The 20,921-nt window shown below is 39.0% G+C and overlaps 1 protein-coding gene across 4 annotated transcripts; it reads right to left on the bottom strand.

The window, feature by feature from the left end:
* Positions 1–467: 467 nt before the first annotated feature.
* TDO2 (tryptophan 2,3-dioxygenase) lies at positions 468–12,849 on the bottom strand. Of its 4 annotated transcripts, none has more exons than XM_005438645.4 (12): positions 12,742–12,849; positions 12,263–12,368; positions 11,035–11,125; positions 10,128–10,198; positions 8,270–8,397; positions 6,428–6,614; positions 5,061–5,168; positions 4,026–4,137; positions 3,851–3,908; positions 3,241–3,320; positions 2,494–2,584; positions 468–1,273 (listed from the first exon to the last, which is right to left on the bottom strand). In XM_005438645.4, the coding sequence occupies exons 1-12, from the start codon at positions 12,774–12,776 to the stop codon at positions 1,120–1,122; spliced, it is 1,221 nt and encodes a 406-aa protein (XP_005438702.1). In that variant the 5' UTR covers positions 12,777–12,849; the 3' UTR covers positions 468–1,119. The 4 variants fall into 4 exon arrangements, 3 of the variants coding, with proteins under 3 accessions (XP_005438702.1, XP_027660333.1, XP_027660334.1); XM_027804532.2 differs by having other exon boundaries at positions 468–1,223; XM_027804533.2 differs by lacking the exon at positions 468–1,273 and adding an exon at positions 3,042–3,088 and having other exon boundaries at positions 2,497–2,584.
* Positions 12,850–20,921: the final 8,072 nt, after the last annotated feature.

Below are 20,921 nucleotides of genomic sequence, written 5' to 3'. Positions count from 1 at the left end.
ACAAAAGAGGAAGTCTTCTGTAGTTTTGCTGTCTCCTGTAGAATGGCCTTCCCTTAACAGTCTACAAACAGCAAATAGTGCACTTCCATAACTGGAAAACAATAGCCAACATTCCTAATAGGCATTGCTAAGGACAACGTTATTAAAGTAGTATCAAACACAGATGTCCCACCAGTGGTTTTGAGGTGGTACTACCCCAGGTGTAAGTACCTAAAGTGCTAAGATACAGAACAACTCACCAGAAGTTAAGGCCTACAGCATATGTCCCTTCCAAGGGAAACATTTAAAAAGACAAAAGTCAATCTAATAAGAAGACAACTTTATCAATATTGTATAGACAAATTTGTCTCGCTTTATATCAATTTTACCCTTATTTCAATGATATTTTGAATAAAAAAAAACTTAAAATGCCCATGAAACTGTTGTTTGAACTTCATGCTTGCGTTAGAAGACAACTTAACAAAAGATGAACTTTAATACTGCTTTATTTGAAGTGCAAAGTGAGTACTTACTTAATGTTAAGAACAGCAGATATATTTCTATGGAAGGGAGGAAATATATTACATGTTATCATACGTAACACATAGACAATAACATAGTTCTTGATGGGTGTAGAAGTTCAAGATGCTTGGGTTTTTATAAAATCAAGACTTAATTTTTTAAATCTCACTTTTGAAACTCTTAACCCAGAATTCCTTTTGAAATGCCACTAGAGCTCAGAAACTAATAGTCTTCTACAGGTGATGAGGCTAATTACATGCTCAACTAGAGGGAAATTAATAATAACCATTAGGCAAACAAACAAATAGATAAATATGTACAAATAAGACATGATTGTGGTAGTTCTGTGTAATTTGCTCCCTCTCTCTCTGTAGGTTTTACGAAGCCAACTAAGACTTGAATTGGGGTATGATTTTAGTTTTAATATAGGCTAACTCAATACAGATTATTTTTTCTACAAACAATTAAGTTTCTTCCACAAGCAGATCATACTATTCACATAGCTTTCATACATAAATACGTATTTACACACCCACACTCAGTGAGAATAGCTGTTGTATTTGAGGGATGGCACCACTTGAGGTGAAAGTCCTGAAGCAACCAGCCTCAAAAGGCAGGCTAGTCAGAGTCGTCGCTGCTAAAATAGGAGCTGTCGCAGTATTCTGCTGTGTAAAGGAATTTATGAATGGTTGGGTTCATCTTTGGTATCCAGTGTCTTGGAACTAGAAAAGTTGAAAGATTGAACAAATCCACAAACACTTTGTATCTGTCACTGAAAAAGACAATCAGGACAATTAATACGGTGATACTGGCATAGAAGGCCATAATTTCAAAATCCTCAGGAATCATTCCATCTTTTTTTACTTATTTAATAAGGTTCCTGCACCAACCCTCCTCCTGACCGTTCTGGAGTAAGAATCCAATCCTAACTGTTCCTAGGGCATAGCAGGTTATGACTTAAAAAGGAAATACAGTTGCTACAGTCACATTGTTCTTCTGAAAATGCAGAGTATGTAGGCTGTAGTCTCTAGACCTCCACTCTTGTGGTAGATACAAAATAGAATTTACCTAGGAAGATTGTCAACCTGAAATTAAGGAAGAGTGAGAAGGCTCGCTGAAAAAGACAGCAAACATTTAATCTTCAAATTGAATCTAACCGTCTGCTTTCTGTTCCACCCTCTGTTAACAATGGTTGTGATGGGAATTGTTGCCCACAGCCGCATGTGGCAGTCACCAGCTATCCATGGTTTCTGTCTGAAAACAAACTTCAAAGAAGCTTCTCTTAAAAGAAGGTGCTCAAAGTATCCTTGTGTTTTTTGATATAATGTGGTTCAGGACTGTCAGGACATAGTAGCAGTTCAAAGACTTGAACTGTCTAGCTGAGTCCTCACATTTTGTATAAAAAGTTCTACCTGTTCAAAGAGTTCGGTGCTGAGCCCCCAACCACCCCTTTTAAGTTCCTTTTCTGCTTCATCCAACAGAAGAAAACACGTTTCTGATTGTTGCCTGCACAGCTTGAGGGTATTAATTACTACCAGCTTTAAGAATATATTCAATCCTAAACTGAAGCACCTTAGGTTGTATGATTAGAGGTCCTGCTAAGGAACAAAAAAACTGTCACAGCTGCACAGCAGACGGGACTCGCTTCCAGCCTGTATCACCTCATTAACTTGGGCTCACTTGCATGCAAACTAAAGAATGCAGGATTAATGTTATTGCCATTACAGTGACACCTGGACCTCTTGATGGAGAATTATACGTGGCACTTTGCGCGAGCAATCAAAAGGAGTTCTGTTTGCCCTAGAAGGTTTGGAATTTACATATGTCAACCCAATAAATACACGTACAGCATCCAGGAGGAAATGCCAGAGTCCCCAAAGAGAAACAATAGCCCCTCTGGCCTTCAGCGAGTGGCATGAAATCTGTCTCTTGGCATTAGGGTCTCTGTGAACCGCCTTATTGCAGGCAATGGGGGAAACACGTTGTCCTTACCTCACCGTTGAGCGCAAATAGTGGTAGCCTGACGAGCCTCCGGTGCCAGCCTTGCTGCCAATCATTCTGTGCACCATGCAGACATGGTTATCTAAGTCATACAGGGAGGAAAATCAGGGCATAAGTTCAGTGTCAAGGTACAACCAAAGGGTCACATCAAGGTGCATCACTGAAATACTAGTTTTCAGTAAATATGATCATACAGAGGTCTTTACAGAGAGACAGAACTACTGGGTCTTCAGCAATGCAGGACTCTGAGCTAAATGCAGGAAACATACTTCAAAATGGAAAAAACCCCACTCTTCAGTCAATTAATATAAAACAATTGTTGCTACAGAATGAATACGCTAACGCTTATACATTATTATGCTCTGTTAATACAGAATACATTCATTTATGAATGTCTATATAGGGAAGGAGCAGAAGGAGCGTTTGCATTTGAAGAGACGTCATGATGGCATTTTGGGAGACACTGGAAAATATATACCTGTCCCTTAAATAAAATTGTTCACCTAACTTATATCATGTCATGGAAGTAATAGCTGTACCTGTGTATCTAATGATCACTGAAGGAGCTGTTGATCTTTCCTCTTGGCTGAAGTACAAACAAAAAAAAGTCATTGCTAAAGGACGAACTCAGGAGCTCAGTTCTAAAACTCTGGGTGTACCTTGTCTAAAGGAGTGTGAAACAGAACGATTTACTTGCATCTAAAAGAGAGAATGTCACAGTCAGAAAGTGGAACTTACATCTCCATTTGGTCATGAGAACATCTATATCCATAAGGGAGGTAAGAAGCTGAAAGGGAACCTGGAAACGAGGCTCCTCCCTTGGAAAATGAAAGAAAAGAGAATGAGACCTCTTATGAGATGCGGTGTTTTTCAAACTACTGCTACACCAGTGCATAATGGTGACTTAATGTATATTTTTTCTAAATTGCTATTGAAACGTCAGTAGACAGAATTCTAACAGACGTCTCTGCCGTGTGAGACCTGTTCTGTGCCTTTTCCCTCATACTTGGATAAATATTTTAAATCTTTCTAGGACACTCTGTAGAACAGTTCGATCAAGGCATTTACTAGTTACAACCTGAGAAGCAGCAGCTGGTCAGACACACACTGGCTGCTCAGGGAGGCCACGTAACCTCCACCCTTGAAGATGCTCAAAACTCAACTGGACGCAGCCCTCAGCAGCCCAGTCTGACCTTCAAGTTGGATCTAACTGGTCTGGGGGTTTGTGGAGGGCTGGACACGAATACTTTCCAAGTCCTGTTCCAACCTAAATCAACCTGTGCTGCAGTCCTTAACCTCCACCTCTCCTGCTGACAGTCAGCGTTAAAGATACACCTTCTAGCATTACCTGTAGAAGTAGATCATTAAGGCACCCTTCAGTGCTTTGTAAGACAGTCGTCTTTCTCCTGCAAAACACAAGTGTCCTTAGTTTGTTACTGATTCTTCTGCAAATTTAATGCTATTGTGTGATTGTATATATCACAGATAAAAAGTGCATAGTGACATACATTAATTCAATCTACCTTTACTAAGCAGGTGTTCATGGCGTTTTTCATCAAATAACGAAAGTAATACATCTTTCTGCTTTTGGAGTTCAGATAAGTCATCATCTTTTTCTTCTGATTCTGGTTTGGCCTTTGATATTTCAAACAAAAACGGGTTTTAGAATTCAATAGGGAAAACTGAGCGCTTGAATGACCCATGATGTAACTTATTTTCATGATAATACTCTCTATGTTTACATCGTAAATGTAAGAACTGTATTTTCAAACAAGATAGACGAGTCCTTTAAAAAACACTACCACAAAATGTACAATTAAGTAGCTGTCAACACAATTCAGATGAATGAATGCTCAAACAAACTGGCAGCTTATCACTTCTCTTTTGATCTAGAGGCCTTAAAAACACTTAATCTTCATTTGTTTGAAGTCTGATTTTTTTTCGAGGCAAAAAGAAGACATCCTTGTAAATAAAAAAAGTTTATGTAAGTAAGAAAGTTGTAAACAGGTGTTCTCAGGAAATAGATTAATTCTTACATTATGGGGTTTTTTCCATTAAAAATGTACTTAAAACTACAGGTCTTAGAATATTTGGGGATTTTCTTGTGCTTATTTGCCAGTGTAATTCAAATGATCATATAGCAGCAAGTTGCCACACACTTAAATAGAACTGGGTTCTTTATAGTTAGACACTGCATACTCATAGCTCAGGGGCCCAAGCTTTGTGTTTACTCTGAACTGTAGATGCAAGTACTAACTACAGGTAAAGTTGTAGTTTCAGTAAAATCAGTTTCAACCCTTCCATTGATACTGTCCCTTCCCTTCTGCATTCAAAATCATCCATGTATCTCACATGCTTTAAACCATCTTAGATGTCAAATTAGAAACTTATTCAGATTTCATGAAAACTGCAATTTTTTTCTCCTTCTTGCAGACAGAGGCTGCTGAAGATTAAGTAGAACAAGTTAGAACCTGTGTGGGCCAAAAGTCAAATTTATGTCAGGATGTCGTTTTGGCAGCTGTCGCTGTTTATAGATAGATCAAGAGTACATTATATACCTGCACCAAGGCAAATTCCTCTTCTAGACCTTTTAAAACATTCACTTCAAATTGTCCCCAGAAATCAAATCCTTCTGCATCGAGTCCTGGAGTTCTTTCCAGCCACGCCTTTAATAATAATAATGATGTGTTCAAACATTAACAATGCAACCGCATTACTGTAGAATTACTAGTTACAGCAACATGAATTAAAGTGCTACAGTTGTTCTAGTTTCATATCCTGCAGAGGTGCTTATTGCTGGCGTAAGCACATCTGCATAGATGATTTATACCTGTGTAACAGTGCTGTGCAAACACAGCCACAGGTTCCAGGCTAAACGACCAGTGTTGGAAGACAAAAGCTGTCACATTCTGAGTTATCTTTAAAACCAACTCCCTTGCAGATACAGGAAAACACTCTTAATCCACATATATAGGATAACTGTACAGATAAATCTCAGAAGGAAGATACAGAACCATTATAAAACTGGGTTTTATCCTGTCAAACAGACTGAATACTGATCAAGCAGTCTGTCATGCCCTTCCACCACAATATGTGATGGTACAAGACAAATTTACTTGGCAGTTAGCAAAGCTTTCTCTTTGATTTCTTTGTAATAATGGGAATGAAATTAGTAGGGAAAAATATTAGGAATTGTTATGGCAAACTCCCTTTAGAGATCACTTAATTTAGCTCCTTCTCATCTGAAAGATACAAGAGCATGAAGTTTTAATGAATGTTGAAAACCTAGAGAAATGTCTTACATATACTGTATCAGATGTCATTAGACAAACGGATAGGGCTAATAGGAGTGGATGCTTTTACCGAGGTTTATAATCCATTATTCTTTAGAAAGTTCCATTAATTTTGCATATGAACATGGCAAGGGAGTTAGAGAAATTACTGAGTCATTCATAATTATGAGGCAAAGTCATTAAATCAAGGTAAGTGATAATGAAACATTTGTTAAACATCTTTTCCATTTTGGGTTGTCATTTTTCCTTTTCTTTTTTTTTAACGTTTCTGATAGCCATCATTAACAGTGGAAATATTGTTAAAGTTTTCTTTTAAAACGGGTTTGTGGTCATGGAAAACAATGCAAATGAAACAGTACATTTATATACTTAGCTCATACTTCCACAATGCAGTTTACTAGTTTTAACAGTCAGACTTTCCTAGACAAGAGGAAATGCTGTGAAAAATCAGTCAGTTTACTAATGACTAACTCTTTCATACAAAGTTTGGTAAGAATCCAAAACACAACTGACTGAGAAATTGCCAGCATGCTTGCATCTCTCAAGGAAGAACAGTTTGTCACTGACACCAGTGAAGGACATTCCGGGGAGATGGGGGAAAACGAAGCAAGGTCTAAGATAAACACTGTTACCTCCACAAGTTGCAATAGCGTTGGTTCTTGCTCTGATTTCAGTAGTAGTTCATAATCCTGTCCCTTGAAGTTATCACGATAATGCCTTCTGTTATAGGGCACTCTCAGACTTTGGGGAACACCAATTTTGTTCTCCAGCATGCGAAACTGCAGGCTCTGAAAACCCGAAGCTGGGCTTAGGTAGTATCTTGGGGCAGAAGAAATGATAGGAAAATGCAGGATATTATTTTACAATGATGACATTCTCTGGTTCTCAACAAAATAATACATATTTCATATTTGAAGAATATCAAATAGCTATCTGATCATTTTTTATATGATTGCAGCTAAGAAAAGAAAATACCCAGGTGATTCTAATGCAACTACAATGTATGTATAACATACTCTAATTTTCCAGCTATATATTGCTTGTGTATACACAGATGTATACACACACTTATTTTTGTACTGTGTTTTAAAAAGGCAGCTTTGCGTGTGTGATGTACAGGAGGAAACATTACTGAATTATCATTTCCTTTCCAGACAGAATAAGCAGCTTCACCCCAAACAGCTATTACAAATATTTCCATGCCATTAAAGCGCCAATGAATGGGTTTTAAATAGACTTGTTATACAGAATAATTGCTATGTACACGGTGGAATAATGCTCAGAAAAATATTTAGTGGGTTTCGTTTGTGGGATTTGTTAATGGAGTTCTTCAGAGTTAAATGGTGTGACCACGCTGAAAAAAATATTAATAAAAGTAATTTGAAATGGCACTTCACTAGATAATTGTAATGCACTTTGAATTGCAAATATAAGATTTGGCAGAAACAGATCATTGATTTGATCTTATGTTTGCTTATCAAATGGCAGTAGTTGAAAAGCAGAAGCAAGAATGCATCAAAACAGATGACTGCCTGGTGGATTTCCCCTGCTGTAGTATAACGCTAGATAATACAGATGTTTCAAACTTCCAAGAGAAGCAAAATTGTAGTTTCACATGCCTTATAGTTAGGGAACATTCAAAGACAGAAAGGAAAGGGTACTAAAACCGTGCAGAAGTGGACGGGATGCTGGATGGCACTGAGGTCAGGAGTCAGGTGAGTTACACAAGCAGAACAAGAAAAGGAAGGCAGACGGTGGATGAAGCTGTCACGCATGGTAGTGTAGTGGAAGATCCTAGCTGGAGTGAGGGAAGAAATAGGGTTGCCATGGGAGAAGCGAGCCAAGCCAAGGGATCCCGAGAAAAGCCTGGGCAGAAGGCAGAAGAGGTACCGACCATCCAGCCCAGCAATATGCTGGGCAGCTGCTGCAGAGCAGAGGTTGTTGGGGAGAGAAGAGGAGGTGGCGGTGCTTCCTTCAGGCCCGTGAAGCCTGCAGCACTGCAAAGCCACTGAGATCCCAGAGCAGGGAAACACTGTGCAAACCCAGCGCGCTGAAACACCTGCCCCACAGCCTACGGGGAGCACGCTTCTCTCACTCAGGCGCTGTACGATTTGCCACAGCACACGGCTGCTACCGCGCAGTTTCAAGTAAATTGTTAACAGAACCGTGAGCCATTTCTATATTGTTTCTATCGTTTCACCTTTTTGCTCTGAAACCATTCAGCCGCAGCACACGCAAACACCAACAATTAACTTGTACTTCATTGCAGAGCACGCTGGGCTGGCACTCACGCTCACCTTGCCGTAGCTGACCCTCACGCTGCAATGTCACTGGTGCCTCTCTAAGGCACACTCTCACCTTGCCGAGTGCTGCGTGTGCTACAAGCAGCCAGCGCATGTAAAAAAACCCACAGTCAGGTCTAAGGCTGGGAATACCAGCCTGTGGATTCCTGTGGAGGAAGAGAGAGTTTTTACCTGAAATCAAAGAAATCCAATGCAGTCATTGTTTCCAAAACTGAGAATTGTTCCACAAGTAATTTCAGAATCATTGAAATTCTGTTCATTCGAGTAATAACCTTCAGCATGTTCCTCTCATCTCTTACCTGTAGAAAAAATAAAGACCATAACCAGACAGAATGGTGTTCTTTTTATATCCTACTTATTTATTTGGGGTCTTTTCACTGTCGTACACATTCCCAAGTCCTTTCCACATGAAAAGCATAGCAGCAGAATCTCACACTGAATAGAGAGCCCTGGTTTTAACTGAAAACTGAAACTATAATTTTCAAAGACAGAAATCTGTTTTTCTCTGATGATACATCACAACTAGGCCTAATATATAGATTTTTTTTTCTTTCCTACATTTTTGACTGAAATAGAAATCACCACAAGAAATTAAACTCTAAACTAAAATTATTTAGATCATGATCATTTCCGATGATTGCAACATTATTTTAATGGTATATGATGCCATCAGATAATTATACTGTGCTTTCTATTTTAATCACTTCTATAATAATTTCTATTATTGTGAAGGAACAAGTCATAAGGCTTGGAAAGAACTTAAAAGTTGAGAGGAGGAGTATTGAGAAGTACACCAGGAGACCATATTTCAAAAGATGTTCATCAGAGATGTGCATTAGCAAGTAGAGGAAAACAGAGAAGACTGCATCTGGTGGGAAATAGAAAATATTAAATGGAAGACACAGGAACTGCCTTCTGGCTAAAGCTGAACACTTTGCCTGCAGAGGAGTCTGCTAAAATTCCTGTTGGTTTAAATTGGATGAAACTTCTGTCTAAGACCTGGACATGTAACCTGAAAATATTAAACTACAAAAATGAAAGATGATAACCATTTCCTTAATCACCTGGCTCTATACTTAACCTTTACATTGACATTTCAAATTCTGATTATAAGCAAAGTTTCTCTTTTCACAAAAATAAATAATGAAAAATTATTCTACTTAAGAACGGTTTTGGATCAGTTATTATTCAATATAATGTTCAACTAAAAAGCCAACAAAATTATGAATGTGGAGGACCACTGAGGACATTTTCACTGGACATTATGATAAAAAGGTTCCTTCTTTCAGTGTGGTTTAGTTTCAAATTTTCTTCATATACACATGCTCACGATGTTATTTGAGGTATTTCTCAAACTACACACAGTCAGCCTTTTTCTGTGGCTGTCATATCAAGTCAGGAATTTTCCTTTGTCTCTATTTTTGAGGTGTGTTTAGTTTGGACAGATGTTTAGAGATGTTCAAAATATTCCTCTTATATTTGTCAGTTTCAGAAATTCTTAGACAATTGTACACTGTGATTTTGATTATCACTTTTCTGTTGGATATAATGAAACGCAACTACCAAAAACTGTTTTCCTTTCATATAGCAGATACTGGATGGAAAGACATAGTACGTAGACTTCAAAAAAAAACTGAGCAAAGGCAGAAGTGCCTTTTCAACATAAAAATGCCTGTGAGCCCTCTGGTTTTCAGTTTTGCCTCTGAGCATGCTTTTTTTGCAGAACACTCCCAAGTTACGTTTCTGTATTTATCCAGTACAAGCAGAATATGAGAGCATTTTGGCCACTGAAATCCACCTTGGAGAGTGATCTACACAAAAGGCAGCTTTCAGGAGGAAATAAGATTTTGCCAATCAAATGTCTGTACTATCAGGGTATAAGAGACACTCAGCCATATTTTATTGTGGATTTTTTTTATGGTGTTTTTTTAAAAAAGAGTAAACTCAAATATTTTTCAGGCTGGAAGGCAGGAGGCAAAAGAAAGAGAGGGCTGCATTTTCCCAAGATTAGTATTTGCTTTTAACTTACGTGGCCATTCTGAAAGATCCCCCGCACAGAGTCCAGTTCCCACAGAATCTGCTTAAACCAAAGTTCATAAGCTACAACATGAAAGGCACCGTTAGCAGTAACTTCAACATTGCTTTGTTTATTCTTCGTAGCATGGAAGAGGTAAACTTCTTACATTTTGATTTGAAACGAATAGCCTACGTTTACACTGCTGGTGTACAAATAGATGCTGATACACAAATGTATTGCCTGTTATAGTATGCTGCCCTGTACCTAAACCATTACATGAAATAATCTAGCATATCGAGAGCGCTGACAGAATTTTTTAAAGCATTTTTTTTTACATCAGATATCTGATGTACAGAATATTCATTACAAAAGAAAAGAGGAAAGAGAAAATTTGGATCTGATACTCCAATAAGAGCTAGCTCTAGAGCTGCTTAAAATCTTTCCCTGTCAGTAACAGGAAAATATCATCAGGCCAGAGCCCACAAAACACACGAGTATCAGCAGTTAGGAAGGACCCAACCAGTATGCTGGCTTCTAGACAGGCTCTGGATGGTTAAAATTGAATTGTAGTTTCAGAGAAGGCACAAGCCAATGCACAAAATTTGCCACAATAAACTGCATAGCAGCCTGTTACTCTGAGGGGAACGAATTTTGCCACCTTAATTTCCCTAGAAACAGAACCATCCGAATCTTGATTTAACAAATACAAAGGTTATACTTATGGCTTCATAAGCATAGAGTTGATTACAGACTTACAAATTATTTAGGGATATATACGAATATAAATGCAGATGAAAGACAGAGCAATTGTAGCAAATGTGTCTAAAATCAAAACAAATCGTGTACTGCATGGTTCAGCACTGAATAACTCCCTTTGGGAAAAATGCTGCTTAGCCACCCCGAACTCCCGACTGCTTACCTTGATGTGTCACAATGAAAAGGTGCTCGTCATGGATTTTGTTTCCTCTCTTCTCACTCTGAAGTTCCTGAGCATTCAATATTTTGTTCAGCTTAAAAAATAAAGATAAGACTGTTCTATAAAGCTCTCAATTCTGATATTAGTAATGGTAGTCCTATTGTGTAGAGCTAATATTTAAGGAAGATATTTTAATAAATATATATGTTTCATATTTCAGGTTGTATGAGAAGTTAGACTAAATGATCTCAGGTGTCACTTTTACTTTTTATTTCAACGAAAAAAAAAATCTTTCCCAAAATGGAACATGTAAATATACCTCAAATAATAAAGTTTGGGAAACCATTTTAAGGGTCTCTTTAATTATTTTTTAAAAGATAAAATAAAATATCCAGCATGTTTCTAGTTCTTACACCTATACTGATGTAATCCATGGAAGTGGACTTATAGTAAAATTCTGTGTAGTCACGTAATCACATCTGCACAAGAGCTCTGATTTGAGGCTGTACTAGTTAGTTCTGGCATTACTGATTTTTTTATTGAGTCAAATTTACAATCTAATCATAGTTGTTTTAAAAGAAACTTTTGCAAGATTCCACATAGTATGTCAACAAGTCAGTCTGCTGTTCACAAGCACAGAGTAATTCCACTCACTTCAGTTCTTGCCATTACCAAAAAATAAAAAAAAAAAAAACCCAAAAAACCAAGTCTGGATTCTTTTATTACTTAGGGCATTTTATTTTTACTCATTTCTTAATTACTTCTAGCTGTTGCAGTTTTTTGTTTGGGAGTTCTTTTGTGTGTGTGTCCCAGTAATCATCCATCCCCCTAGATTTCTGCAACATATCTTTCCAGCCAAATATTCTGGGCTTTCATGCAATTATTAATAGTAATAATTCACATAGCCTGCTGACCTGGAGAAATTGCCAAGTGGTGATTGTCAGACCAAAGAAAGCCTTTTGCGGTGCACCACTCCACAGTTTAAGTTTACCCGTATGAATGATTCCCTACCAAAACCCTCAAAATGCCCAGCTTCCCTGCGGTTTGAGAAGCCATCCCACGTCCACCTGCACCATCCCAGCTGGGACAGGCATCTGTGCCTGTGACCACACGTGGGGAGTTCAGAGGGGAGCAGCTTAGGCTGGCTGGCTGCGGGGCGTCAGTCCCAGCTCCTGGCTCAAGGCTTACGAGTGATCAGGGCAGTAAACATGAAATCCTCACTGAAACTTACTTGTAGGTAGTCTCCATAGACAAGTCCACCTTTGCTGGCTTTATTTATCCCTTCTTGTGATTTATCATCTTTTTCGTCTTCCAAAGATAGCTTGTTAAAATTAAATCTAAGAAAAAAATTAAGGAAACGTATAAACCGTTTAATTAAAGAACTGTGACTATACCTGCCTTTTTTCTAACAGATGCATCTACAACTCCAACGATACTTTGTTTTGAGAAAACCGAGGCACTAACGTGGGCTTTGGAGAAAAACTGTACACCTGAAATACCTCGTCCCAGTAATGGCTGGTAAGCATTACATCAAGGTCATGACATAACAAGAGCTCAGACAAGTCCTTGATACAACCCCTTTTCCTTCAGCAATAGCTACAACTATTTGTTGAGAATCGTTAATTCTTCTCTAAGAATTTGTATTTTACATTTAACATGATATCATTTGAACTGACATTACGAAGCAAAGCACAGAGATGAGGAACTCACAGATAATTGTTCCCCGCAAAGGGGCACTCGCTCATGATGCCAGGACCCACGCTCGCCAAGCTGCCCGCCAGGGAATATGCTCCGTTGGTGTTCTCAAACCTGCCGCAGCCGCCTATATGTAACCTTACCTCACTGCCCAGGCCAGCCCCCAGGTCCCCCTCCCCAGCCCTCAGCCCATCCCCGTGATTCAATAAGTACAGAAACTGTTGTATCACAAAGGTCAGTAAGTTCATGTCCTGCTGGCTCTCCAAGGCTTGGGTTGTTTGTTTGTTTGTTTTTTCAATCAGTCAAATAGGAAAATCAGTCAAGACAAATAGCTGGCATACTTGCTTTGTCCTATAGCAAAGTTTTTTGTGGTTTTTACTGCAAGATTTCTACCAGTTGCTTCTTTGGAGACCAAAGCTGGTGTAAGGGGTGAGTCAGTGAGAGGTCTGTGTGTGAGGAAAAAGGCAATATTTAATAAATTCAGGAATTGTTAAAGTAGGTTTTTAACTTGCAGACCCTTGTATAAAGATATCAAGGTACGTTTAATTTTTTCAAGAATGAAACGTGGAAAAGGGAAGGGGAAGGGAAGGAGAACATATTTATATGGCAGGCTGAATAAGTCTTGTAAGAGATTTGAAGTAATACACATACTTTCAAAAAATGCACAGAGATTAGATAAAAGAACTAAAAATAATCATGTACCTCATGCTGTTTTTCCAGTGGTTTAATTCATGACAATTTCTTAATTTTATTTCTTCATGCAAAAGTTTCACTCTCATTTGTTGACAAATGTTACTCAATTCTACTTAATCGTCACCTTAACACACTATGAAGTAACATGTAACTAGTGTGCATTTCTTTCCTGCCTGCCAGCCTTTTCTGAAAAAAAAAAAAAAGGTGAATGCTCTCAGTTTTACTGCAAACAAAACTACAGGGCCCCTGTGACCCTCGGCCATTTGCTTTCTGCAAGACTTAGTGGTGTCTGTGTGGTGGTTTCAGCTGCTGTAGTCACTTCAGTGTAGCTGGCTCATAAAAAATGCATATGCAGTGCATGGGTGATGGCATGTGTACCTGCTCAGCCAGATGCCGTATGTCAGGCTATACAAATATTAGCTTAAAACTAAGCTGAGACACAAGAAAGTAGGACTCCACTGAGGCAACCCATCAAGCAAGGTCAAGGTGCTCTTCCTTCACAGTGTGAAACCTGACAGAGGAAAATAATCCTTTCACCACACGCAGCTATACATCTGCTTGGGATGCAGGCAAGAAGAGATGAAAGCGAAGACTGTGCACTGGCACATATAAATTAAACAATTAAACACTGAAAATTTTGTTTTTCACCATCCCATTTGCACTCAAACAGTTTATTTACAAATGTAATAATCTCTCACATGCGTAGATTTCAAAGGCACAGACAAGGAAGGTTTATCTTGGCGTTTCTATACACCTTCACCTGAAACATCCAGACTGAGACTCCACAGTGAAATCAAACTGTTACCTTTTCTTATGGCACAAGCAAAGGAAGAACGTGAACCCAGTAAAAATAAGGACAACTGAAAATTATTGTATTCTCAACCTCACCAAAGAAGTCAGTCTGTTTTCTTCTGCAGTTTTAGTTTCTTCTGTGGGACACAGAGAAGAATAACCTTCCAGAGCAGTGATCTCTGACTTGCAACCTTTACATTGCCTACCCAGCAGGCAAAGGACTTTGAAGTATCAGAGCCCTTTCAAACTCTGCCTAAAACATTAACTCCCTATTTGGGAAGTAGTATTACCCTTAATCGGTCCAGGGTTACCGAACTCAAATCCAGCTGAGGTTACTACCTGAATGAAGCACTCTACAAAATCCCCTTAGGATTCAGCAACAGACAAGTTTCAGTCAATCAAATAAATCAGCCAGACTACAATGATTTAGAAAGTTATTTCGATTATTTCAAACATATTCAAACTCTCTGTTTAGAGACCTCATAGCCGATTGGTTCCAAAGAACTTCCATCCTAAAACCCACCAGCCTAGTAACACTTGTGAAAATTGAAAATCCAAATTAAACATTTCCACTAGTCATCACTCTTGCTTGGTCACCGCGTTCACTTTCTCTGTTAAACCCTCCTGTGCTGGTGCATTTAGAAAGCTTGGCTGCCCCCAGGACTTTCCTGTTAGGAGAACATTCCCAAGTGTCTCCAAGTCCTTTATCATTAATATCTGCCTTTCCATCAGTTCCTCTTGTGTTTCACTAGCAACCAAGAACCTTGTGATACACATGAAAGGATTCAAAACCGTGATCCTCCAAATCTTCAAAAAGCTACAAATACATTGGAAAAAAGAAACACAAGCAGTTTGTTTCAAGCCCACCCCTGGGCAGGATCTGTAGACTGACCATTTCCTGAAAAACTGGGTAATACTATGGATAATATCATCCTTGCAACCATTCATTGAAGGAAATTTAATCTCACAGTAGCTGAGTTCTGCTTTCTAACCGTTCCAACTACAACAGACCTCAAACTATCCAAGATCACTGGATAAAAAGGTCTTAATGAGGACTTAAAAACCCTTGAAATAAAACCAGTAGCCAGTACAGAACTAGTATTCATTCCTCTTACGGGCTAGCTTTGTCTGACATCAGTAAGGATCCACAGCTGTGTAATGACCTTGGTACTGGAAAAGATTTTTAAATGTGACTTGTACTACTGATTATGAAATTGTCTGTTGGCAGCGTAGATGTTAGCATGGATTAAAAGAGCCCTCAGGTTTGGGTCAGCTCAGAGCCTTAAACCCTGGTGTGGCTGTGGACACCCTTAGAAATAAACGTGCATGTGCCATGCTGCTCAGATTTGGGGCTCACTGTAGGGACCTGATTTTTCTTTGAGTGGTCTGAGTATCGGGCCCTTTATGGTGTGACAGAGATTTTACAGCTACGGTGCCATCTCTTTACAGTAGCTTAATCCTAAATTAGTCTTGATGAAAAAAAAGGTCTTCCATGTGAATATAACCGAAAGCAAAACGTAAACTTAACTTTAACTGATGGTATTACTCCTTTCTCAGAATGCACCATCATTTGCCTTTTTCATGCTGAACCCTCAGAACCACGTAGAAGCAGATGTAACCACACACACAACTTGCTGTTCATGCTGTGGATAACTGAGCAAGGCCATGTGAAAACAAACTGTGTGTGCGCCCTTGAGCTTTTATTTAGTTATTTGTTTATTTACTTTTAAAGCATGAAAGTCAGATAGAATTCTGTTCGTCCCAGAAACATATCAGAGGACTCTAACCTTCAGCAGACAGTGAGAATGTTCTGTTTCAAGACTGGGCTGAATACAAAAACAAACAGTTAAACACAGTAGAAAAAAACCCCACTGCTTCCCAGAACTGCACATTGTGCCTATCATGACGAGCTGTCAGGGCCTTCATGACCAAGCACGGGAATTGTTAAGCATCCTTCTTAATCCACCTTCGTCCCCTTTCTGTGCACTTTCCCTTCCCCAGGTGGACACGGGGTGCCTGGGGTAGCTTTGCTCATCTCAGCTGCAACAGGGTTGCAGAGCAGAGACCAACTGAACTTAGCTGGGCTGAGAATGATTCACATGGGCAAAGAGGAGACTCCCTCTAGCCTGGCCAAGGGGAGGATGGGTGTAAAGCAGAGGTAGCCTGTAGCGTATTTCGTAGACAGAGCTGGAGCCAAGATCCTGCATGTTCTTACCGTGTGGGTCTAAAATATTAATATGATGAGAACAGGCTAAGTAAGAATGACCTCCTATGTATTGTCATGAACCCAACAAGAGTCTTCTCTCCTACTAGATTACAAGTGACCTGTTCACCCAAGCTGAATCTCAAGATATCCTACATTAAATCACTTATGGAAAAGAAAAAATGCGCACATGAATGGTTTGGACAGTGTCACCCATTCTTCTGCTGAAACCCTCATTCTGATTACAAAATCATCACAGATCAATTTGTTTTTCCAATGTTCATTAACTTGAACAAAGAGATTGGAGACCTTCTGGCCACAAACAAGTGACGCTTGAAGCTTCCCAACACGTCCCAGAATTACAGACTAGTTTTCCAGCACAGGTGGCTTCTACCTATATAACAGTGGCTGCAGCGAGTTGTATAAAAGATCCATGTAATCATGCCATGCTGGAGAGTTTCTCCTACAAAGTAGCAGATGTCTTGGGAAGAGTTATTAAAACAAAACAATCAAACATTTAAAAAGAAACCTAAACCCCAAAAAACTGAAAAGGAAGCTTACAGTGAGATAATTTCCCCAGTATATCCGTGTAACTTTTGAATGTTGATAGTCCAGGACTTCCTAAGATACCTGTGACCTTGCATTTAGTACTTGTTCTGTGAATCCACAACGTGCAGCAAGGATGAGTGCTTCCCTGTGCTAGTTTCAAACTTCTTGCCAAGTAATCGAGTAATTCTGTTTGGTACTAAGTCATGGTTTATACACAGTGCGGATCTTACTGTACTATATCTTTACAGTCCCAGTCACCCTTTTCTGCACTTGTGCAGATCCTGTTGTGAACTTTTAGAGGTGAAGTATTCAAAATGTGAATATTTTTTCGATGTCTAGATGCAAGCATTGTTAGTTCTGTAAAATTAGAGTGGTGAAAGAATTTTTCTCTTGGACAACAAACCCCCAGCTATAATAGTGAAATGCAGTACAGCAGCTATTGGTAGGTTTTTGTTGACAATGTGTAACTCAGACAGCTCAGGTGAAGCACCCAGTAACCTAAGACAGAATCTCACTGTGCTGCTGCTACGCAAGCAATGAACAAAAATCCCTTCCCGGTCAATTTAATAATAAGCAAGAGATAGACAGGTGAATAAAGACACAAAAGGAAGGTGAAGAGAGGAAGATAAATTCGGCACCAAAACATGTCCCTTGTTCAAATGAGTGTTTCGTGATTTTCAAAACTGGACTCATTATTTAACTAGCATCTGAAATTACCAGTTTGTTTTAAGAATAAAATTTAGTGACTCAAGGCTAAAACAAACAAGCTTAAAGTTGATGCAATATTAATAATCCAATCAGACATTTGCACCTGGGGGAGGAACAGAGCTCAAGGTCTTGTAGACTACAAACAAAAAGAAGAGATAGTGATGCAAGGATTTTTTTTTTTTTTGCATATTGTATTTGTTCTACTCTTAAACACAAAGAACTGTGTCGTCACTTCTCACATACCTTTAACTTCCATTTGTTTCACATGTCCCAGCACAATCCCCTCCCTGCTTTCTATCATTTCTGGCTCAGCAGAATGCAGCCAAATTTCTTTTCTTTCACATTTCCCAGTATCTGACGCTGTCAAGGCGAGTAACAAATCTCCTGCCCCAAGCTTTGCTTAAAGAGGAACTCTTCTTCGATTACCACCAGCTCCTCCTACACCTCTATTTTCTAAATATACAGCTGATTGTGCTTTCACAGGTTGCCTGCGAGCTGTATTCTGATGGCGAAGCAGCCTGCTCTCTGAGTTGTCACAGAGGAACAATTTGTCTTCCTTATGTTCTGACTGATAATCATTTTCCAAGTACAGAGAAAATGTCCTTTCACTGTTCTTGCCAAAACTTTCTTCTTTCATCAATGAAATGTATCCGTATCAGCCAAAATTAAAAACTTAGGAAAAACAACATCTCTTCAATACATGCCATGGAGTTTTCCCAAGGCAAACCTGCCCTCTTTTCATGCCTTGCAGCCACATACTGCGAGGTGCAATTCCTCAGCGTAGGAAGGTGTTGTGTTTCCTCCTAAACACCTGAACCCTGTTTACCGGTCAGGTACAGTGAAGTCAAACTCTGGAGCCAGAAGCTTCTATGCCTCAATTCGTGGTGCTGTTCGCTCTGTGGTACAGCTGGTTAACATGTGCACAGGGCTAGTTCGGGACAAACGCTGACAACAGTTTGCTTATCTGTATTATCATTAATGGCTTGGGCGATGGATTAGGTTGTACACTTCTTAAATGACAAATGAGAACAGCGTGGGTGGTATAACAGCATGCTGGCAGAGAGTGGCTAGAATTCATAATTATCTTAATGCACTGGAATAAATAATGTGCAGCTTTACTGATGCAAAGAATAGTACTTCTGAACTTCAGCTGTGATAACCAAACTAGCAAGGAAGAAATTCTTTACAAATTATCTGTATGTTTCAGTTATTCAAAAATAACATGTTAAGCAACAAAAGGCAAAACTGTGAAAAGAACAGATTTTATATTGGAGATTTTAAACTGAAACATTCTACACGGCATGGAAACCCTCCTTTCCAACCAGCATCAGAAAGAATTTGCTGTGTTATGGCCTGGGCACCAAGAAAGATGGAAGAGCCCTTGGAAAGGGCTCAGAAGAGAATGGCAAGAACAACGAATGTTTGATGCAGAAAATATGGTCCCTTAAGAGAGATGGAAAGAATTATACTTGACCTGTAAAACTAAAAGAAGATTGTGGGGGAAAAGTGATAAATACCTTTCCTTCAAAGGGAAGAGCAATAAGCCATTTTCCATGTACAAGAGGATGGGAAAAGGAGTAACCCATTTAAATTATGGCGGGATAACACAGACATCAGGGAAAAAATAAACCAATCTCTAGTATCTGTAGAACACTAGAAAACATTGATAAGAGCTTTTAATTTCTCCAGTCATACCTGATTCTTCCTCAAAGCAGAGACAGACCTAATGAGTTCTCAAATGCTCTTTGAGCTCCTTCTTCTGCAGTTCGCCCCCAAGCTCCTTCCCCCACTGCTGGATCCACTGGGCTACCTGCTTTGAAGAAAGGAGCAAAACAAATGCTTGCACATACAATTAGTTACCGTTTTCCACATATCCCAGCATTTGCCATGAACTGGCAATAACAATGCATTGTAACAGTCCAGACAGTGATCACTTCTTTTTTTTCTGCTCTGTTTTTCCTTTTTTGCTAATATTTTTTTGTATGAATTGAGTATAAATATTTGCAGTCTGCTATATTAGCAAATGTGTCACTTGCTCTGTCTTAAAAGGAGATGGTGTTTGAGATGCTTCCATTAGGAAAGACAGCTAAGCAAAACATTATTAGAAGTATTAATATTGATAAAGCGCTTACAGAGCCCCATGCAATGAAACAGAAGTTGGAAAGACTTTAACATTTTCTGAAAAGAAAAAAAACATGTCCAATGAAAGCTAAGTATGCACTGAATACGTATTTGTGTGTGTGTGTGTACTTTCTCCCAACAGCCCGTAAGAATGCCTACAGGACATTTTGCTGCAACTAGGCTATACAGGAATAACTTTATCAGAAACACATTATCTATTTTGCTCAGCAAACAGCTATGTAGTTATGCTGGCTGCAGCATTTTTATTTATTTTTTTTTAAATTTAGCATCATAAAAGAAGAACTGAATAGCACTGAGGATTGACTTCAAATAACATTTTGAGTAGAATTTACAGTATGTACGAATACAAGAAATTGTGACCACCTCTGTCATCGGTTGGCTTTCCAAACATTTATTGCATTAAGTGTTAGGGAATGTGCTCTTTAGATAACCAGATTCCCACTGCAAGGAGTAAGCAGAGCAATCAAACTCCTGTGACCAGTTATAGTCTGAAAGCTCTTTGTGCAAGCCGTTTGGGAAAGACGATTACAAAGTGGTTGGTCTTCGCCCCCTAGTGTTTGCTTAAGAATTAATGTCAAACAACCATAAAAGAAAGAAAATTTTAAAAACTAAATTCCTTCTGTAAAACCCAACCAGAGAACACACGCCATGTTTGTCTAAAGTATTAGATAAACATATTTTTTTTTGTAAGATGGCAATTCACATAATTAAAAAAACCCAAAAAATACAGTAAGATGAATCATATTTGCTGTGTAGAGAGCAACTTACAGTTTGTACTTCGTTGTATGCATATAGCAGTATAAAAGACCAACATAATTTGCTTTAAGAACTCCAGCAACTCAAGCCAGAGGCATTGACTGCGTCCTGTGAATGGGAGTGGTTTGCATTAATAGGACTGATCTGCAAAACCTGCTGGGCAGCGCTTTAGGTGTGGATGTTAGATACAGATGTTGCAAACCAGATTACTGTTAAATCCTTCATTGCTTGAGTGAATGCAAGTGCTGTGCAAAGCTTGCCCTGGCTGAGAGCCTCCTCTGTGTGGCAAAAGTGAATACGGAAATTTTCTGCTTGTCACACAGGCATGATTAAATGGAGTTCAGTGCTTTAC

The sequence above is a fragment of the Falco cherrug genome, chromosome 1, assembly GCF_023634085.1.
Source record: "Falco cherrug isolate bFalChe1 chromosome 1, bFalChe1.pri, whole genome shotgun sequence".
Classification (NCBI taxonomy): domain Eukaryota; kingdom Metazoa; phylum Chordata; class Aves; order Falconiformes; family Falconidae; genus Falco; species Falco cherrug.
This window is presented reverse-complemented; position numbering and strand designations above follow the sequence as displayed.